Source organism: Furipterus horrens, unplaced genomic scaffold (assembly GCF_987537825.1).
Source record: "Furipterus horrens unplaced genomic scaffold, mFurHor1.1.pri manual_scaffold_1, whole genome shotgun sequence".
NCBI lineage: Eukaryota > Metazoa > Chordata > Mammalia > Chiroptera > Furipteridae > Furipterus > Furipterus horrens.
In genome coordinates this window covers 53,877,158-53,898,183 of record NW_028327171.1, presented here as the reverse complement: position 1 = coordinate 53,898,183, position 21,026 = coordinate 53,877,158, and the positions used below count along the sequence as shown (strand labels likewise).

General features: G+C 34.4%; 1 protein-coding gene and 1 pseudogene across 4 annotated transcripts in view; both read left to right on the top strand.

Annotated features, from left to right (window-relative positions):
* ATP13A3 (ATPase 13A3) overlaps positions 1 to 21,026 on the top strand; it is an 86,768-nt gene that overhangs the window by 11,969 nt on the left and 53,773 nt on the right. For all 4 annotated transcript variants that reach the window (XM_090275530.1, XM_090275513.1, XM_090275521.1 and 1 more), the window contains exons 3-10: positions 9,581 to 9,679; positions 13,300 to 13,473; positions 15,099 to 15,281; positions 15,577 to 15,647; positions 17,110 to 17,190; positions 18,352 to 18,421; positions 20,203 to 20,337; positions 20,769 to 20,841. In XM_090275530.1, coding sequence (XP_090131656.1) covers positions 9,629 to 9,679; positions 13,300 to 13,473; positions 15,099 to 15,281; positions 15,577 to 15,647; positions 17,110 to 17,190; positions 18,352 to 18,421; positions 20,203 to 20,337; positions 20,769 to 20,841 — 838 coding nt within the window. In that variant the 5' untranslated portion in view covers positions 9,581 to 9,628. The remainder of the gene's footprint in view (positions 1 to 9,580; positions 9,680 to 13,299; positions 13,474 to 15,098; positions 15,282 to 15,576; positions 15,648 to 17,109; positions 17,191 to 18,351; positions 18,422 to 20,202; positions 20,338 to 20,768; positions 20,842 to 21,026) is intronic.
* LOC150021115 (phospholipid hydroperoxide glutathione peroxidase pseudogene) lies at positions 6,917 to 7,562 on the top strand (annotated as a pseudogene).

Below are 21,026 nucleotides of genomic sequence, written 5' to 3'. Positions count from 1 at the left end.
CATGCCACACAATTTCTTTTGTGCTTGTTTGGAAGTACTCTTATTTGTTTAAACTAGGTTATTTTGCTTTTAAGTACCCACTCTTGCCCCCTAGAAAAAAAGCACAGAACTTTTATTTATTTCATAAGTCTAACAGTGCAGATGCATTTGAGGAAATGGTTAATGGTAATGCGTATGTATAGGTACAAGTGACATGAATTTTTAGTTGGGATGGTTGGATCACAGTATGTGGGGCATGGGGGTCTTAAGTCTTAATTTATTATCAGTTGGTTTTCTGAAAAGGTAGTACACTATTAACAGCAACATATAAGGGTGCTCCTTGTCTTTATTTTCTTTTTGGCAGCTATGGGCAAGTGATGTTTTACCATGTAATTTTATACTTTACCTTGTCTTGTTTTCTTATAGGTTCACGTGCTTTTTAATTGTTACTGTTCTCCCCTGATCCACAGTATTGTAAGATTCCTGAATTCTAGTTTCAGATAATTGTGAATTTGGGAGTAACCTATAGTATAAAGGGAGTAATAATGTACCTGCCTTCTTCCCCCTGCCCATAATCATTTGTTTTGTGTTTATTGAAATGTCTTATATTTCTATTGAGACACATGAAACAGAGGCTCTATTATATAGGAAACAACTACTTTTCTATATTAATATCTCCAGTGGTACTGAAAAAAATCTTATGTGTAACTTCTTATCCTTAATCAGTCTTGATCAGCAGGGGCTCTGTGAAGACTTGTGAAAACTGTCAGCCTCTTCCTCTACCGATGTTGGAATGCCACCTACTGGTGGAAGAGTACAACAGCAGGCTACATACCAAGGCAATTTTCCTAGGTCAAAAACTTTCATCGTTGGACTGCATCATATGAATTACTACAACTGCATGATTTTAGTGAAGAGGTTGAAACCAAGACAGTTGAAGAAACTTGCAAATAGTTCATATTGAATATTTAAGAACAAGTTAAAGCTGACTTTTGAGTTCTATGCTTTTTACATTTGTTTTTGTTTTGCATTATGTCGTCGTCAGCAGCCGTCCGTCTCGAGAGACGATGGTGTAGCTTCTTAAGAGTCTATCTGCACCGCCGAGAATGGTTGTGCAGTCCGACTCGGGAGTGACACGGTATCTGTCTCCTCCCTTGTTGAATCGACATCTTGCGATGACGCTGGAGTGTCCTCTCCAGTGAAGCTGAAGCTACAGAGCCTGGGCAGGGTGATATGGAGGGTCTGCTGTTGCCCATGCAGCAGACCCCCCCTCTCTTCGCAGCTGAAGGGTCCAAGGGAAAGACGGAGTCAATACAGCTTGGCTTCAGGTGCGCCGCAGGAGTTGCCGGTGTTGACTACAACGTCAAACCGCCTTAGGGACTCCGGCTCCGGATTTTCTGTCGGGGTTTACTCCCTTAGCCTTTCCCCTGAAGAGGTATGCCGCAAGGCAGCGGAGGTTTTTTGGAGTCAGGGTAAAATTGTATATCTCCTACTGTTCCTAATATGGTAATGAATAAGGCATATATGCTCACTTAATGCTTCTAGATAAATTGGTTTGATAAAATAGTTTCAACTTTGCTGCTACTGTACTTACTGCTGTGTCACTGGCTAGTACTTCTCAGTGGGGCCAAAATGTGGAGGGGATATAAAAAGAAATATAAACAGCTAGCAGTAGCTTACTAGACATGTACTTGTTAAAGGAGTCTTCAAAATGACTGCTTGCCCAGGGTGATCACTTTGTAAGTTATATAAATGTCTAATCACTATGTTCTACAACTGAAACTAATATAATATTGTATGCCAACTGTAATTAAAAAAATATTTAAAAAATGACTACTTGCCTGGGCTAAAGTAATTAGGCTGAGATTCAGAGAATCTGGAAATGGCCTTATAGAGCACGGAGAAGTGTTTGGAGGTTCCTAGAAGTTCAGACCCAAGTTTGGCCATGTATTGTAGAATTAGTTTATACATATGCTCAGCTTTCCTTCTTTCTTTAACTATTTAAAAATATTATTACATGTAGATGGTAAAAACATTCAAAAAGCACCCAAGTTTCTCCCTTACTTCTACCCAAACATACTGTTTAAGTTCTAACTCAGTGTTCTTAATATTGATTCTATGACAGATAATTGCATTATCTTTCCTAATTATAACTTTTTTTGTTATAACTATCACATTGTTTTGTAACATACAAAAAAGTATAATTATACAAAGACTGCACTTTACAAATGTAAATACAGTCTTGCTCTGTTGGGTGTTGGATACAATGGTCTTCCTTAAGCCTAAACACAGAAACAAAAGCATGTATTATAAGAGAAAGTTCAAGATGGGAAGTGATAAAATGGGTATTGAGTGGAGCTTTGTTAAAATTTAGCTGGTATCCTTGTAAAATTTCCATGTATTCATTAAATTATATTATGTCATTCTTATTGTTAGGAGCTGGCTTGAAGTAGTAACTTTTGCCTTCATAATTTTCATAATTAGGTACTATAGTTGGGAGATTGAGATTTTTTTCACTCTTTTTACACAAATATTTGTATAAATAATAAAATTGAAGTGGTTCAATGAGCAGAGTAAGGACTTTATATGTATTAGGTTACTTTTTAAATTTCAATTTAAAGGTAAAACTGCTTTTGAATTGCAGAGGGTCATTTAGTTGCTTAGGGATGCTTCAATTTGACAATGAGATAATATTGAGAATGCTGGCTGTGCTTTTTATTACTTCAGGATCTTTAAAAACACCTTTTGCTGAGTGGTCCTTAAAAGATGTGTTTATCAAATTTTTCTTTAACATAGGTAGCTATGTTTAATTCTCCAAAAAACTATAGAACTTCAAAACACAGTGGGAGGATTTGTTCTCTTTCAACAATATGTGGCAGCCTAAAACTCTTAGTTCAGTTTTAATTTTTAAAACTCTGGAGGTTACAAACTATAAAAAAAAAGTTATTTGATTATTTTTTTATACACTTAGTTTTGTGAATTTTGAATTAATACATTTTTAATTTTTTTACTTCAGTCTTGCTGAAGTTGGCAAATTGTTGACAGAAGTAAACAGTTACATTTAAAATGTATTCAAATTTGCTTTGCTTGAAGTTTTACTTTAGTTATAGATCATTCTCTAAATTACCTTGTAAAATTACTTATTTTGGAATTCTTGGTACATACATTGAATATCCTTAAAGAAAACCCTCTACACACATACTATTATAAAACTGTTGTTACAGCTAATGAGAAATTTCAGGTTTTGAAGCAAAGATGGTTTAGAAGTTTGGGGATTTCTGTGCCTTTTGAGGCCAACTCATCTTATTTTAGGAAATGAGATATGACTAACTCTTATCCTAGATTAAAGATGTACTTTAAATGGTTCCTAGTAATTATGAAAAGGGAAAAGATCAGTAAACTTTTTTAAAAATTAGTATTAGATTTATTTCTGATAGCTTCACTTTTTCCTGTGCTTCTGTTTTCACTCACAAAAAATTGAGTTCACTGTAAATGCAAGGAAGGGTTTGGTTAAGCACAATAGCCTATAAGGTCCCTGCTATTTAGATAACATCAAGGCTCAGGCATGCACTGTGGCATTAGGACTTCAGTGTGGTTAGCACAATATGATTTATTCAAGTAACAGGAGCTCTACCAGTGGTGGTCAGATGGCAGAGGAGTGTATCTTCGGAAAGCCCATTAAAATCATTGAATTAAAAAATTCCTAAATTTTATTATCTTATTTTGGAAGCAGTTCAAAGACAACTGAAAGAACTATTTAGCAGAAAATTCTCATTTGGATGGATTTTTATGCTTAGTTTTATTTTATTTTTATTAGTAGCCAGCTCTTGAAAGCTCTGCTAATAATCAACAATTAGAAGAAATTCTTATGCAGTGCTATTGGTAAGAAAAATTTGTTTCTTATGATCTAGAAATTGACTTGATTAAAAAATATGCATTCCAGCAAACCACCAAAGTTATATACTTCTGTAAGTTGAATGGATTGTATAAGTTTTATATTAATGCTTCAAATGTCTAATTAGATTTACAATAGGATAGTATTTAAAATGTATCATCACCTTGATAAGCAATATGTTTTAAAACATGTTTATATAGATTTTTACTTTTATGGACTCATAGAAATGTTAAGGGATTTCTATTTAGGTATGATTTTAAAGTTTAGGTATAAATTTACAATTGTATATTTTAAATATAAACTTGAAATTGTTGGCTCATTGGATTTTACTAAAAGTTTATGTGAAAGATGAATTCTTGGTAATTTCCTGTGAGGTATAATATGTTAAAGAGAGTAAAAATTGGTGGTTTTTAGAGCAACTTTTTATTTAAATTATTTTTAATATTTCAACATTGGTAATATTTGGTAATAGTTAAAATTTTTACCTTACAAAGGAAGCTAAATTTTAGAGAAACAACACTTGTAAAAAGAATAAGGAGATAATTTAGTTAAGAATTGTATTTTTTAAAGTATGAAAATAGATTGTTATAGGCAGTGCACTATGTATAATCACTCATTTAAAATAATTGGTTGGAGTATTTTTTGTTTCAGTCAGTTTTTAACTGTAGAAGATGAGAATATAGTTATGTCAAGAGGTATGTGAGAAAAAGGTTTTAAATAGTTACAGGTACATGGGCTAATTGAAAACATTGAATTTTAATGGTAATTCTGTTTCTAAAATAAAAAAAAAAGGTGCTTATCTACTAATATATTCTACAGTGAAAATTGGGATTTACAAAAGTGAAGAAGCACATCTCTATTTCTAGGCAGTGGATAAAAAATGAATAAAGAAGAATTAAATTCAAAACCCAGCAGTATGCATTTATGAATAATAGGTTGAGTACATAATAGGGTTGAGTCAGTTGATGTTGGACTCAGGCAAATTTCTCAAGATTTATGGCCTAATGTGCTAGGAATGAAAACTTTTTTCTATTTAAAAGTTTCTGATGGGTGCTTTTAATGATTTAAAAATAATTTTATATTATGCATAATTTCTACTTACTGAAAACTAGATTAGTATACTGTTATGAACTCTCATGTGCCTATTACTCAGCTTTTAACTTGGCTTTAGACTTATTAATTCATGGCCATCTCCTGGCAATAAAGATAAGTTGTTAAATTATTATTATTTTTAATTTGGAAGAAAGTTCAAACCTGCAAAAAAGTTGGTGTATTGGTGTAAAGTTGTTCATTACATTTCTTAATTATCCTTCCAGTATCTGCACAGTCTGTAGTGATGTCTCTTGTCTTATTCCTGATATTGGTAATTTGTGTCTCTCCCTCACCCCCTTCCCTTTGAGTCAACTAGAAATTAGAAACCATCAGTTTTATTAATCTTTTGGTTTCATTGATTTTTTTCTCCAGTTTTCTGTTTCTTATTGCATTGATTTCTACTCTTAATTTTATTATTTCCTTTCAGTGCTTACTCTAGGCATAGTTTGCTGTTTTCTCCTTTCTTAAAGTAGGAGCTGAGGTCATGATTTGAGATCTTTTCAGATACTGGAATGTAGTGCTAAATTTTCTAAATACTGTTTTAGGGGCACACCACAAATTTCATTTTTATTCAGCTTGGAATACTTTGCATTTTTCCCATTGATTTTCTTTCTTTCTTTTTTTTTTTTTTTTTTTTTTTTGATTCATGGATTTTTAAAAGTGTATTATTTTGTTTCCAAATGTTTATAAGTCTTTTCTACTTATGTTTCTGTTATTGGTTTCTAATTTAATTCCCATTGTACTCAGAACATACTTTGTATGAATTGTATCTTGGCATGTCCCAGAATGTGGTCTTTCTTGGTAAGTGTTTAGTGTGCACATTGAAAAAATTTCATATTTTGCTGTGGTTGAGTAGAGTGTCCTTTAAATACCAATTGGAACCACCTGATTGATAATGTTCTTTAGATCTTTTATGTACTAACTTGTATTTTTTAATGTACTTGTTCTATCTCTAATTGAGAGAGAAGTATTGAAATGAAATCTCCAGTAGTAATTGTGAATTTTCCTATCTTCTATGGATAGCTTTGGCAGTTTCTGCTTTGTGTGTTTTGAAAACCTGTTAAAAGTATATGGTTTAGGATTATTATCTTCATGAATTGACCCCTTTGTCATTTTGAAGTGTCTTTATCCTTGGTGATGTTCTTTGCTTTGAAATCTGCTTTGGCTGATATTAATACATCACTCAGTTTTACTTTGAATAGCTTTTGCATGGTATCCCTTCCTTTTACTTTAACCTAGCTGTTGTGCCTTTATATTTAAATTGCATGTAGTTGTCTATAGCCTTGCTTTTCAGAAATACATCTACAATCTTTTCCTTTTTTTTGATGTTTAGACCTTTATATTTAATATGGTTATTGATATGGTTAGACTTCAATCAGTCATCTTGCTATTTGTTTTTAATTTACCTCTTCTTTTCTTTATTTTATTTTATTTTTTGCCTGTTACATCATATGCATATTTTTTATGGTTCAGTTTAAACCCTTTGTTGATTTTTTAGCTATGACTTTATTATTTTAGTGGTTACTTTAGAGTTTACAGTACAGTATCTCCTCACTTATCGCGGGTATTACGTTCTAGATCCCCCCGCGATAGGTGAAAATCCGCGAAGCAGGAACCTTACATTTATTTTAGTATTTATATATATTTTAAGGCTTTATAAGCCCTTCCCACACACTTATAAACTGTTCCCAGTCCCTTATTAACCTTTCCCACTCCCTTATTAACCTTTTCCACACTTTTATAAACACTACTTATGTTCTTAAACATATTCTACACTCTTAAACCTACGTAACTTTAACAACATACATATACAATACCACAAAATCCCGCGATATAGCAAAAAATTTGTGATAAATAATTAAATATAATACTTTTTAAAATCCTATGATACAGTGAGGCTGCGATATAGAAAGGGACTACTGTATAAAAATTTGAAATAGGCTGGCTCTTCTGTGTGGGGCTCTGGGAGCGCCAGGCCTGGTCAACACCATGTGTGCGTCCCATGACAACTGGCGCTGTGCTCAGACCATGCACAAGTTCTCAGCCAAGGACATCGATGGGCACATGGTTAACCTGGACAAGTACCGGGGCTTTGTGTGCATCGTCACCAACGCAGCCTTGCAATGAGGCAAAGTAGACATAAACTACACTCAGCTAGTCGACCTGCATGGCTGATATGCTGAGTGTGGTTTACGGATCCTGGCTTTCCCTTGCAACCAGTTTGGGAGGCAGGAGGCAGGGACTGATGCAGAGATCAAAGCATTTGCTGCCGGCTGTAATATCAAATTTGATATGTATAGCAAGATCTGTGTGAAGGGGATGAAGCCCACCTGCTGTGGAAGTGGATGAAAGTCCAGCCCAAGGGAAGGGGCATCCTGGGAAATGCCATCAAATGGAACTTCACCAAGTTCCTCATTGACAAGAATGGTTGCGTGGTGAAGCGGTATGGTCCCATGGAAGAGCCTTTGGTCATAGAGAAGGACCTGCCCTACTACCTGTAGCTCCACAAGTGTATACCTCCCATCCGAGCCTACCACCCATGCCCCTCGGAGCCTTCCACTTGTCACCCATGACAGTCTGTCTAAAAACCAGCCCTCTGGTGGGGCAGACCTGAGAACCTGGCATGCACCCCTGCTGGAGGAAGGCCTTCCGCCTGGCCTGGCTCAGAGCTCAGCACCCCCACCCCCTGGCTGTCTTGTGGGAATAAAACATACAAATTGGAAAAAAAAAAAAGAATTTGAAATAGTTTCTCTTCTCAAGAAACATTTTAGGTGGTGGCGATGGGAATGAAGATCAGAATTATATGTAATTAATTATCAGAAATGAGTGATGAATTCTGAATGTTGATCCTGAGAGTTAATCCATAACTGTGGTCAACCATATAGACTAATGGTTAAGAGCCCCAGACTGGTATTCTTTTGTGGGAGCAGCATCAGGGCAGGAATGCCTTTGTGTTGTCATTTGAAAGTAGGCGTGTGCACATTTAAGTTTTGCAGGATTGGGCTCTACCTTAAACATTCAGTGAACAACCACTGATGTTTTAGGCAAAAGGTTTGGCTTGTTCATTCTCCCCATAGTTTATAGCAGCAGATATGACCCTTGAGAATAACTTCCTCTCAAGTCATATTGATTTTATGGATCATTCTTAACATGGTAGTAGCATGATTCAGGGCTGTAACACTACCCTAAACTGAAAAGAAATTGTTAGTCAATTTCCCAAAGGGTTTTGTATGATAATGTGGCTTGTTTTGGAAAAGTTGGACCAGAGACTTCTAAAGTTTCTTTTCCAAGATGACACTAAGGGGTGTGTGTGTGTTGCATTTTATTTCTATAGAAAGCCCCACTCTACTCAGCCAGGAGAGTTCAATAGTCCTATATGTGGGATTAGCTTAAAATCCTACAGTTGGTTTTACTTGGCTATTAATTCATGTCATGTAAACATTTAACAGCTATTCCTGTCATAGCACAAATTCTTCATTAGATCATTCACTTCACAAGTATTTTTTGAGTGCCTACCACGTGTCAGGCTGTGCTATACACTGGCTAGATGAGTTAGAGGTATGGCATCTGAAAGGAGGGAGATAATATTACCTGCCACTGTTCTGCAGAGATCCGTCTAATCTAAAGCAGTGGCTCTCAAACTCTTTGGGTTCACACCAGTAACCTTGAAAGCTTATTATGAATTCTGTTTAAAGATCTTTTGTTTATGTGCATTATATCTGTTGATACCATGTTAGTTAAAACTGATATATCTTTGAGAATATTAGTTTAATAAGACATAATTACATATTAACTTATTACATACAAATAATTTATTATATATTAAGTAACATTTTTCTGAAAAATATCTAGTTACCTATATATATATATGTGTGTGTGTGTGTGTGTGTGTGTGTGTCATGAGAAAAACGGACATTATTTTACAGTTTTCAAATCCCTTTAATGTGTGGCCAAATGTCTAATACTTGAAATTAATCTCATTTTTTTCACCCAGGAAAAAAAATCTTTGTCAATGAACTCAATGAATTTTCTCCTAAAAATGCTTCATAGGTAGTCAGAATCAATCATCAGATTGACTTGGAATCAGAATGGGGGGGGGGGGCGTCAGTTGAGGGATTCACATGCCATAGCATTGACTTATGGCCAGGGATGTTATTCATATAATAGATGCTTAATCAATATTTGTTGAATGATCATTTAATCCCTGAGAGGTTTTGGGGTGGTTTCCCTGCTAATGCTTTACTTCTTCAAGCAATAAATTGAGGTGTGTGAAGCACTTTTATAGCACAACTAGGTTACTTCTCTGCATCTGGGAAATGTAAAAGAAAGATTTTGTCGTAAATAGTTTCTTCCAGAATTTAAATTGTTCTGTAGCAAGGCTATTGCTAGTATAAATTAATTAACGGAATATGCCAAGTTTTGTGATAGTGAGTAATGCAAGTTTAAGAACTGGCACACCACTGAAAATGTGATTAGAACCAGCTAGCACTTTAGCAATTACTTAAATACCAGTTAAACTTTGATACATGTATCACAACAAGAGATGTAAAAATATGAAGTTATATAGTCTACTAAAATAATAATTCCCTGACATTTGTTCCTTTCATCTCTCAGTTGCCTACAACTGTTCTGAAGTACAAGACCTTTCAAATCACTGTAGATATGGACAAAGAAGAAAGGAAGACTATAAACCAGGGTCAAGAAGATGAAATGGTAAACAGTATTTATAATTTACTTAAAACTTCAAAGAATTTATCTCTACAACTTACTATTCTAGACAAATAGAGAAGTACAATAAAAAAAACAAAAAACAGCTAAGTCAATGTGATTTTTCTCATCCTGACTGTGTTTTTGAATTGGGATTATGTGACTTTTTTTTTTAACTTTATTTATTGTTTTTCTATTACAGTTGTCCCACTTTTTCCCCCATTAGTCCCATAACATTTCTGTTTGTTGTCTTAGAATAATTCATTTTACTTGTGAACTGTTAAAACTTAGAGGAAAGAAGTATGTTTTTTCATTTGGTAATTTAAGAATTTATGTTAGTTGCCCTGGCTGGTGTGGCTAGGTTAATTGAGTAGTGCCGGCCTGTGAACCAAAAGGCTGCGAGTTCAATTTCCAGTCAGGGCACATGTCTGGGTTGTGAGCCAGGTCCCCAGTTGGGGGTGCATGAGAGGCAGCCACACTTGGATGTTTCTCTCCCTTCCTTTCTCCCTTCCTACCTTTCTCTCTAAAGATGAAAAAGTAAAATCTTTTTTTTTTTAAAGAAATTATGTTAGCTAATGCTTATATATAATCCCAAATACAAGATTCCTAATTTTGATTTATAAAAACATTTAAAATCAGCTTAATAAAAAACAACTTCTCGACTTCTGGCCAAGATGGAGGTGTAGGCAGACACGCTGCATCTCATTCCACAACTAAGAAGGACTCTACAACTATGTACCTCAAAACTAGAAACAACCAGAAGTTCCAGAAAATCAAACTACATGTAAGTCCAACAGACAAAGACATAAAGAAGAAATACTCATCCAGATAGGTAGGAGGGGCGGAGCCAGGGCAGAGGGGACAAAGTATGGCGGTGGCAGCGGTGACAGTGGTGGCGGTTGCAACGGCAGGCCGGCAGAACACGTTTTAAAAAGTTGGGAGGGCCACCTGGGGAGTGTTCCCAGCTCCTCACCAGACCGTGCAGCCCACAGTCCCAGCACCGGGGAAAATCAAGCCTCATTACTTCTGACTGTGCAAACCAGTGGGGATTGGGGTGGAGGCAGAAACTGCCAGTCTCTCAGTAGAGTCTACTTGTTTAAAGGGCCCCCACGGTCCTAGAACATCCACAGACCCACCCACTCTGGGAACAACAGCCAGGGCAACAGCTAGAGAGGTGCCAGTCCCATACAGGAAGTGGGAGAAGTGCCTGGAAAAGGGGCGAGTGCTAGGCAAGCGGCATTGTTCCCTCTCAGATCCCTCCCCCACATACAGCACCACAATGTGCTGAAACAGGTCTCCCTGTACTGACAAATACCTAAGGCTCCAGGCTCTACCCCTTACAACATAACAGGAGCGACAGCTCTACCTAAGACACAAAGGCAAGAAAACACAGGAGCCTGTCAAGATGAGGAGACAGAGAAGTATGGCCCAAAAGAGGGAACGGATCAAGATTCCAGTGGGAGAACTAAGTGATGAGTAGATAGCCAACCTACAGATGCAGAGTTCAAAACACTGGTGATAAAGATGCTCACAGGCTTAACAGATATGCTTGAGTACGGCAGACGCATAAGAGAAGAAGTGAAGGCTATGCTAAGTAAAACGAAGGAAAATGCACACAAAACCAATGACCAAGGGAAGAAAACCAGGTTTCAAATCAGTCATTTGAAACATAAGAAAAAAACAGTCAACTAGTACAGAATGAGGAAACAAGAATTGAAAAAAATGAGGAGAGGCTTTGGAACCTCTGGGACAACTTTAAACGTGCCAACATCCGAATCATGGGGGTGCCAGAAAGAGAAGAAGAGCAAGAAATTGAAAAATTATGTGAAAAAAATAATGAAGGAAAATTTCCCAAATTTGGTGAAAGAAATAGACATACAAGTCCGGGAAGCACAGAGAGTCCCAAACAAGCTATACCCAAAGAGGACCACACCAAGACACATCATGATCAAAACACCAAAGGTTAAAGATAAAGAGAGAATCTTAAAAGAAGCAAGAGAAAAGCAGAGAGTTACCTACAAAGGGGTGCCTATAAGACTATCAACTGATTTCTCAAAAGACACTTTGCAGGCAAGAAGGGACTGGCAAGAAGTATTCAATGAGATGAAAAGTAAGGACCTACAACTAAGATTACTCTATCCAGCAAAGCTATCATTTAGAATGGAAAGGCAGTTGAAGTGCTTCCCAGACAAGGTAAAGCTAAAGGAGTTCATTATCACCAAGCCATTATTATATGAAATGTGAAAGTGACTTATTTAAGAAAATGAACATCAAAACTATGAACACTAAAATGCCAACAAACTCACAACTATTATCATCTGAATCTAAAAAATAGAAACAAAATCCAACTAAGCAAACCAGAATAGGAACAGAATCATAAGTATGGGGATCATATGGAGAGTTATCAGCTGGGAGGGGGGAAGGGGAGAAATGGGAAAATGGTGCAGGGATTAAGAAACATAATTGGTTGGTACAAAATAGACAGGGGAAAGTTAAGAATAATATACGAAAGGGTGAAGCCTAAGAACTTATATGCATGACCATGGACATGAACTAGGGGGTGGGATTGATGGAAGGAAGAAGGGTACTGGGTAGAAGGGAGCAAAGGGGAAAAAATTGGAACTACTGTAACAACACAATAAAATATACTTAAAAAAGAACTTCTCTTTTTTGTGTGTGTGAGAGTGGAGACAGGGTTGTCAGGTAATTTAGTATAAGACATGCTGTTTAATGTTAAATGTGAATTTTAGATAATTAAGGAGTATATTTTTAATATAAGCATGTCCACATGTTTCAAATATTGCAGAGGGCAACAAAAAATTATGTTTTAAAATCTGAAATTTGAATTTAACTAGGCTGTTGGCATTTTCAGTTGCTAAATTTGGCAACCCTCATTAGGTTTGGAGGGCAGATAACTAAAACAATGGAAATAATTTGAGTTGGGAGGTCAGTTTGATCAGTCACAGTGGTATTGGGACAAGTAATTAATAATTCGGGGGGGAAAATAAAGTTAAAACCTATCTCATCTAAATGCAACATCGTATTCTGAACTATATCCTGTAATAGCAATAAGTGAAAAAACTGGTGAAATACCGATAAAGATTAGGTTTACTTCATAATGTACAGTGTTAATCTCTTTGATTTTGACAAATGTACCAAGATGTTAACATTAGGGGGAACTTGACAAAGGGTGTACAGGAACTCTTTAATATTTTTGTAACTTTTCTGCAAATTGAAAAATATTCCAAAATTAAAAGTTTATTTAGAGAACAACCCCTACCTTATAACAAGATAAGTTCTGGAATAATTCAAAAGATAAGTGTAAAAATGGAAATATAAAAGTTGTAAGAAAGTATACTAAATATGAATATCCAATGTCAGTGAGAAAGTGTTAGGTTACTAAGAATAATATCAATTGTAAAACCATAACATGGAAATATTAACAGATTTAGCTACGTAAAATTACACCTTTGAGAATGAGCTTTAAAGATAAATTATGGTTTGGGAAAATACTTGCAGTTTATCTGACTAGATAGTAACATCCATCTGGAAAACCAAAAAAAAAAATTTTAGAATTTCTCTCTTATATGATTTGATGATTACTCATGATTACTGTGTCCATGCAGGAGATTTATGGCTATAATTTGTGCCGCTGGAAGCTTGCCATAGTTTCTCTAGGAGTGGTTTGCACTGGTGGCTTTCTCCTTCTCCTCCTCTATTGGATGCCCGAGTGGCGAGTGAAGGCGACCTGTATTAGAGCTTCAGTTAAAGACTGTGAAGTGGTGCTGCTGAGGACTACTGTAAGTCTGTGTGTTTACTCTTACCTGGTTGTTTGTTTACTTGTACCTGGTTGTTTGAGGAGTCTGTGTGTGTGTACTTTGAAATAATATATGAAGAGAACGTCATTGCTAAAATGATATGAGTAATATTAATCCCAGTATTTCTAAAGCATCTGTGTTTGAAGTGAATACAGTAGTCCTTCTCTGTATCGCGGTTCACTTATCGTGGCCTCACTGAATTGCGGGATTTTTGAAAATATTATATTTAATTATTTATCGTTGATTTTTCTCTATATCGCGGGATTTTGCAATACTGTATATGTATGTTGTTAAAGTTACGTAGGTTTAAGAGTAGAATATGTTTAAGAACATAAGTAGTGTTTATAAAAGTGTGGAAAAGGTTAATAAGGGACTCGGAACAGTTTATAAGTGCATGGGAAGGGTTTATAAAGCCGTAAAATATATATAAATACTAAAATAAATGTAAGGTTCCTACTTCGCGGATTTTCACCTATTGCAGGGGAGTCTAGAACATAATACCCAAGGTAAGTGAGGGAATACTGTATTATCAGAGCCATTAGAGTATAAGGAATCGTAAAGATGATCGAATCCACCCCCTCTTTTTAAGCTCTTGATGCACTGAGATTCGATGCCTCTGTGCCAAGGTCACTGGACAGTTAGGACTATATCTTAGATGTCTCCCTCACTGGACCATCTGCCTCTGCTATGTGATGCTGCTGCATCGTGTGTGTGTGTGTGTGTGTGTGTGTGTGTGTGTGTGTTATTCTCATTGGAAGCATTTTTTCTTGTTTTAAATTATATTTTATTGATAGTTGCTATTATAGTTGTCCCAATTTTTACCCCTTTGTCGCCTTCCACCCAGCACCTCCCACTCCCTCAGGCAATTCCCTTGCCCATGGATCATGCGTGTAAGTTCTTGGCTACTCCATTTTCTATACTGTACTTTACATCCCCATGGCTATTCTGTAACTACCTATTTGTACTTAATCCCTTCATCTCTTCACCCATTCCCCCACACTCCCCTCCCATCTGGCAACCATCAAAACGCTTTGTATCCATGATTCTGTCTCTTTTCTTCTTTGCTTAGTTTTTAGATTCAATTGCTGACAGATATGTATTTATTGCCATTTTATTGTTCATAGTTTTAATCTTTTTTTTTTCTGAAATAAGTACCTTCATAGAATAATGGTTTGGTGATGATGAACTCATTTAGTTATTTATTGTCTGGGAAGCTCTTTATCTGCCCATCGATTCTAAATGATCTTTGCTGGGTAGAGCAATCTTGGCTGTAGGTCCCTGCTTTTCATGACTTTGAGTATTTCACGCCTCGAAGCATTTTATACGAAACTTTAATATCTATTCTTAGTATGTTGATGAGTAAATTAAGAAACTACTCATGAAATTTTATGGGATATTGTGTTAGTGAAGTATGCCATTTAAATGGTAAACAATGGAAACACTTCACATTTGAATTTATGCATCTATGAAATGGTTTAACATTGAGTGAGTAGGAAGTGATGCTTTCTCAGTTAGAGAGATGAGTAAATAATATGTAAAGAATGGAAATGAAAAATATAGGCATTTATATACTATGCATAATTGACTCTACCTTTTTCTCTCCTAAGGATGAATTCAGAATGTGGTTTTGTGCAAAAATTCGCTTGCTTTCTCTGAAAACTCATCCATTTTCAAATATAAAACCTATGGCTAATATGGTTTCAAATGGCCATGCTGTTCTTTTAACTGAAAATCTGGCTGAAGAGAACAGACATGAGATAAGCAAATATTCACAGATGGAATCAGAGCAGGTATTATGGTCTTAGTTTCAAAGTTTTTTAAAATCAGGATTGTTCCAGTTTGTACTGTCATGGATAGTCTATAATTCTGTGCTTGCAGTTATTTTTGAGCTAAATTTATATACATATAACATACCCATTTATCACTATATTATAACGGGGTAGGTAATACTAAAAAAAAAGATTACATGTTACATGTGATCACTAATTTAAATATGTTGTTATATGATAGATTTGTGGCAATAAACTTAATTGATAACAAGTGATGATAGTGCCTTTTGATGTAACATTTATGTGTGTTCTACAGATTCGTTATTTCACCCACCATAGTGTAAAATATTTCTGGAATGATACCCTTCACAATTTTGATTTCTTAAAGTAAGTAATTTTCTTCTGTTTGGGTTATATTATGAGTATATTAAAATGTTCTAGATAGAAAAGAATTCATTCTAGTGTTCCATAAAATTGAAGAGGTTTTTATTGACTAACTCCCAGTGTTATTTGAAAGTGATTAACCATTTTAGAATAAATCTCACTTACAACTTGTATCTTGGCAAAATTTATGTAAAAGTTAGAAGCAGTATGATCCTAAAACCCACTGAGTGTGTTCTTTTCTTTTTGAGGATTCATCTCATAGTGAACTTTGCGTAGACCTGTTTGAACTATCACCTACCAGTTTGCTCACAGTTCCATCCACTTGTACTGGAGGAATGAAGAAATAGACTAAGAAAAATTTAACTTTAATATGTGAATAAAGATGGGACATTGTCAAATGTGTTAAACCTTGGGTAGGGCAAATTGGAGCAATCTCTTAAGATTTATTTTTGTGGAGGCTTCAAGTTATATAAGTACTAAATTATGACTATATTTTTATTGCTTTTGTTAAAGTGATTATTATAAATACTCAACTATCATTGCTTGAGAGTGCTAAAGGAATTCTTGATATTAGCAAGACTAAGAAAATCACTTCATGAACATTTAAAATATTCTTGCCTGGATTTTTTTCCCTTAACACTAAAGAATTGGAATATTCTGGAATGGATCAGAGCATTTCCACATGCCTACTTCTAAAGCTCATTCCTAATTAAGAACCATTGCCTTAAAGAATACTGCCAATGAGCTGCCATTTGGGTTTTTAAAAAATTGACTTGGAGCTGATCCCTGCTGCCTTTGGAGAAGTCATAAACTTCAGAGGGGAAAGATGTCAAACATATTGCTGTACAGCCTTTGCCAACCAAAGGCATTTTGCGGGGGAAAGTTGATAGGTTATTTGAATCCCAGTTAGAATTGTTACAGATTTTAGACATTGCCTGTGACTCATATAAATTCTGTACTGTATATATATTAGATCAGGGAAGGATTTGGGTTGATGCTTTTGTGGAAAGAAAGTAAATGAATAGGATTTCTTAGTGTGAAGCTTTAGAAAATTGAAGAAGGGAAAATGTAAATGTAAATAAAAAGTAAAACATGTTTTCATCTTTAATTTGGAATTCTCAAGCTGGTCATACTGTTCCTTTAATTTTATTAGTTTAATTATTAGCTGTTATAGCTTTGGCACACAGCCTTAAAGGATAATAACACTAGTATATAAACTTTAGAGCCATCTTATGTGATAGATACATTGTATAACTTAGTGGCCACATTTGAAGCTCAGACCTTTCATTATTGCCTATCTTAGGAATTTGAGATTTAAAAATTCTCATTCATTATCTCAGTTTTTGTTAAGGATTTCTACTTGTAAGGAAGTCACACTTTAAAATCAGGAATATAGAAAAATAAGGCATTAAAACATTTGGATATTTTAAACTTTGTTTAAAGTAAAAACTTTGGATTTATTTAGGGGACTGGATGAAGGTGTTTCTTGTACGTCAATTTATGAAAAGCATAGTGCAGGACTGACAAAGGGGATGCATGCCTACAGGTAATTTTTATCCAACTAAAGTCAGATCTATTATCAAAATTCTAAATACAGTAGTATATACAGTTCACCCTTTCACCATATAGTTGTACATATTAACAGTTATTTAAATATTATAGACATAGTTGTTGACAACTTATTCATATTTTACTTGGTTAAGGTTGTCTCTCTGTTTAAGAATTAAAAAAATGTTGAAGCTGACATTTTAAAGTTGATATCCCTGAAAATATACCATATTTCATCAATTCTAAGGTGCACATTTTCCCACATTTTAACATCTAAAAGGATGGAGTGTCTGTCATCCTTTATCTTTCTTGATGGTACATAAAATAATGGGTATATCTTATAATTGATAGCATCTTAGATTTTATTGATATATATTGGGAATTATAAGCATGAGCTCAAATTTACCACAGTGAAAATTTGTAAATTGGGAGCTAAAATCTTTTTAAATTGTGTTATTCTCTGCTAAAGTATAAAAATAGATCAGTGTATTGCATATTTTAAAAATAAATGCCATTTTCAAATTAAATTAAAATTTCCTTATACTTTTGCAGCATGTTTTTTTCAGTGTTAGAATATTAAAAAATTCATTTGTTTAAACTTACATTTCTTAGAAGACAAGAATTACTATCATACAATAAAAGTACTATTCTAAGGAATTTAAGTTAGAAGGATTTAAGCAACTTTTCTTAAGTATTTTTTAAAGTCAAATGTACAGTGTTTTGAAATAAACATTCTTAGTACAATATTCTTTTTAGAAAAGTAGTATAGGACCCCCTCAAATTTATTTATTTAGTCTAATGCAAAAATTAATTGCAATTCAAAATTGTCGAGACCTATTCTGTTCAAAATGGGAAAGAAAGTCTTCGCTGACACAATTATTATAGACTAAGTGGGAAAGGTTATAGACTAGTGGGAAAGGTATGAGATGAATGAAACAAAATGATAACAGTTTAGTTGTTATCCAGTATTGACTATTTTGATTTAAATACTATAGGTAGAGAATTTGAATTGTAGAAGACAAGTATTTGGAAACATGAATGTTTAAGTTCCAGATTTAGGAATAGTCTGTCTTTTGAGCCTTATGTAAAGAAGTGCCTTCCCAAAATTATATTATTATGTAATATAATGTAATGCTATTATTATATTTTCTTGTCATAGAAAACTGCTTTATGGAGTAAATGAAATTTCTGTGAAAGTGCCTTCTGTTTTTAAGCTTCTAATTAAGGAGGTAAGACTGTTGTACATGTCTCAACATTTGTGATCAATAGATTTGTCAATTTGTAAAGAGCCATGATTTAAGTAATAAGACATTCTTAGTTTTCTGTTTTCTAACTTAATATTTGTTGTTTTCTTTTTTGTTGTTTTTTGGTTTTACTTGGACAATAACACTTGTAGAGAAATAATTTGGCATATGACTTACTTTTCTACTTGCCTCTCTCTTTTTTTTTTTTTTTTTTTCTTATCTGTAGAATTTTTTTCCTTTTCTTTTCCTTTTTACCCCAAGGAAGTCTAAATCTTGCTCTAATCTTATAGGTATATCTCTTGTCCTTTTTTAAAAAAGATTTCATTTATTTATTTTTAGAGAGAGGGGAAGGGAAGGAGGAAGAGGGAGAGAAACATTGATGTGCGAGAGATACAGGATCCGTTGCCTCTCACACACCCCCAACTGGGGCCCTGGCCCCAAACCCAGGCATGCGCCCTGACTGGGAATCGAACCAGCGACCTTTTGGTTTGTAAGCTGTCACTCAATCCACTGACGCAAGCCAGCCAGGGCTATACCTGCCTTTTTTGTTCTCTGATTTTTAAACAATTTATTGTGTTTTATTTTCACATGGCATTTTGTGGTACATTATTGGGAAATAGATATTATACCAGAAGTTTAGAATAGAAAACATGACCTGATGATTATATTGAATTTGCACTTAAGCCTGAGAGGGAAACATGTCTATAGTTATTGTAGTGACTGTTCAGTTGTAAGTGCTGTAGAAGAGGTATGAATAAAGGTGGTGCACGTGAAGGAAGAGAGTAAGGACTATTGCCTAGCAGAGGCAGGCTCACCAGTTTGTCTTTTGAATTTTTTTTTTTTTTTTTTTTTTGCTAAAGATCAAGTTAGCTGTGTTGGGTGAATACTTTTAGTAGAAATAACATTGTTTTCCATCAGTTCCTGAGAGTGGTCATATAATGTTGCTTTAGAACATAGCAAAGTTATTAGGAATTAGAAAGCCTGGTTTGTAATATAGTTCCTTTAGTAACTAGCTTTGATCATCAGAAAAATCTTTTTGGTGTTCCCTTATCTATAAATATGGAGTAAATCCTTTCTGATTATCTCATTGAATTTGAAAGTAAAATGGGACTATGTATGTGAGGTGCCTTGAAAAGTATGGAAGCGTTAATTTTAAGAAGTTGGGGTAATATTAATGAAATTGATAAAATACTATGAAATTTGGATAAATGGAGTCTATTGCAGGGCTCCTGTATCTCTTTTCGTTCAGGTTTAAATCTTTAGTTACTTCTTTAGTGAAAGCAAAACAGTGTAACTTATTATCTTATGTTTGTCTTCCCTTTGGGCTGCAGTGAACCTTTGACTTAAAAGTAAATTATATTTAGAGTTCATAAAAAGTAACCATTTTGTTCCAGTTGATTAAAAATTTTTTATCTTTTAGTAGCTTAGTATTTATTGTTAAATAAATGTACTTTATTGCTAAAGCAGAATGAAGAACAGCTAAATTCACACCTTTTAACTGTTTCTCGGTTTGATGTGAATCAAAAGTATGTGAATAATTTAAATCAAGCTCATTTAGCCAAATTCTCGTAACTTAATGGTTTTCAAAAAAGTACTATGCTAATGTCTTGTCCTCCTCTTTGTGTAGTCCATATTGCTGTAGGGTACCATAGAACTTATCCCGTATCTGGTCGGTTACTTCTTAAATGAAAAGGTGGAAAATGTGTATGGGTATTAACTATCTCATTCATTTTGACTTAAAAAACCTTTTCTTCTCTTTTTTTTAGGTTCTCAACCCATTTTACATATTCCAGCTTTTCAGTGTGATACTGTGGTGCACTGATGAATACTATTACTATGCTCTAGCCATTGTGATTATGTCTGTAGTATCAATTCTAAGCTCCCTATATTCCATTAAAAAGGTAAGTCCAGTTTATTATGGATTTTATAACTGTATTTGTATTTTGTAAGGTGTATAGAATAGTACTTGGTGCAAAGTAATACTCAGTGCAGTTTTTCTTCTGGTTGTATGAATATGTCCTTTTTTTTTGAAGTAGGGGAAAACATGTTTCTACAAGTCAGATTATTACTTGACTTCTTAGAGTTCATAGGGATCTTATCACAGACTGGATTACTGGTTCTACTGTTTTTAGGGATAAGGTGTTTCTTATTTTGAAGTTAGCTAAAACATTGAGTAATAATTTGAATCTTTCAGTCTTAACATTTTTATAGGCAGAGTTATAAGCATTTATTGTATTAACTTACCTTATTTTATAGCATTCTTGCTTTTTAATATCTTGAAGAGCGGGTTTATATTAGCTACTTCTGAAAAATAATTTTTTTTTAATTTCAGCAATATATTATGTTGCATGATATGGTGGCAACTCACAGTACTGTCAGAGTTTCAGTTTGCAGAGTAAATGAAGGTGAGTACTTCAGGTGACTCTTGACAAAATTAAACCAAAAAAGATTTCCATTAAGCACTAATATATCAAGCAAGCCCATGTGTTTTGTATGTATACACACACATTCATTTCTTAAGAAATAAAAATGTGTTTGTATTTGTACTTATCTCAGAGGTATCAAATTCATTTATGTAAAATGGTATTTC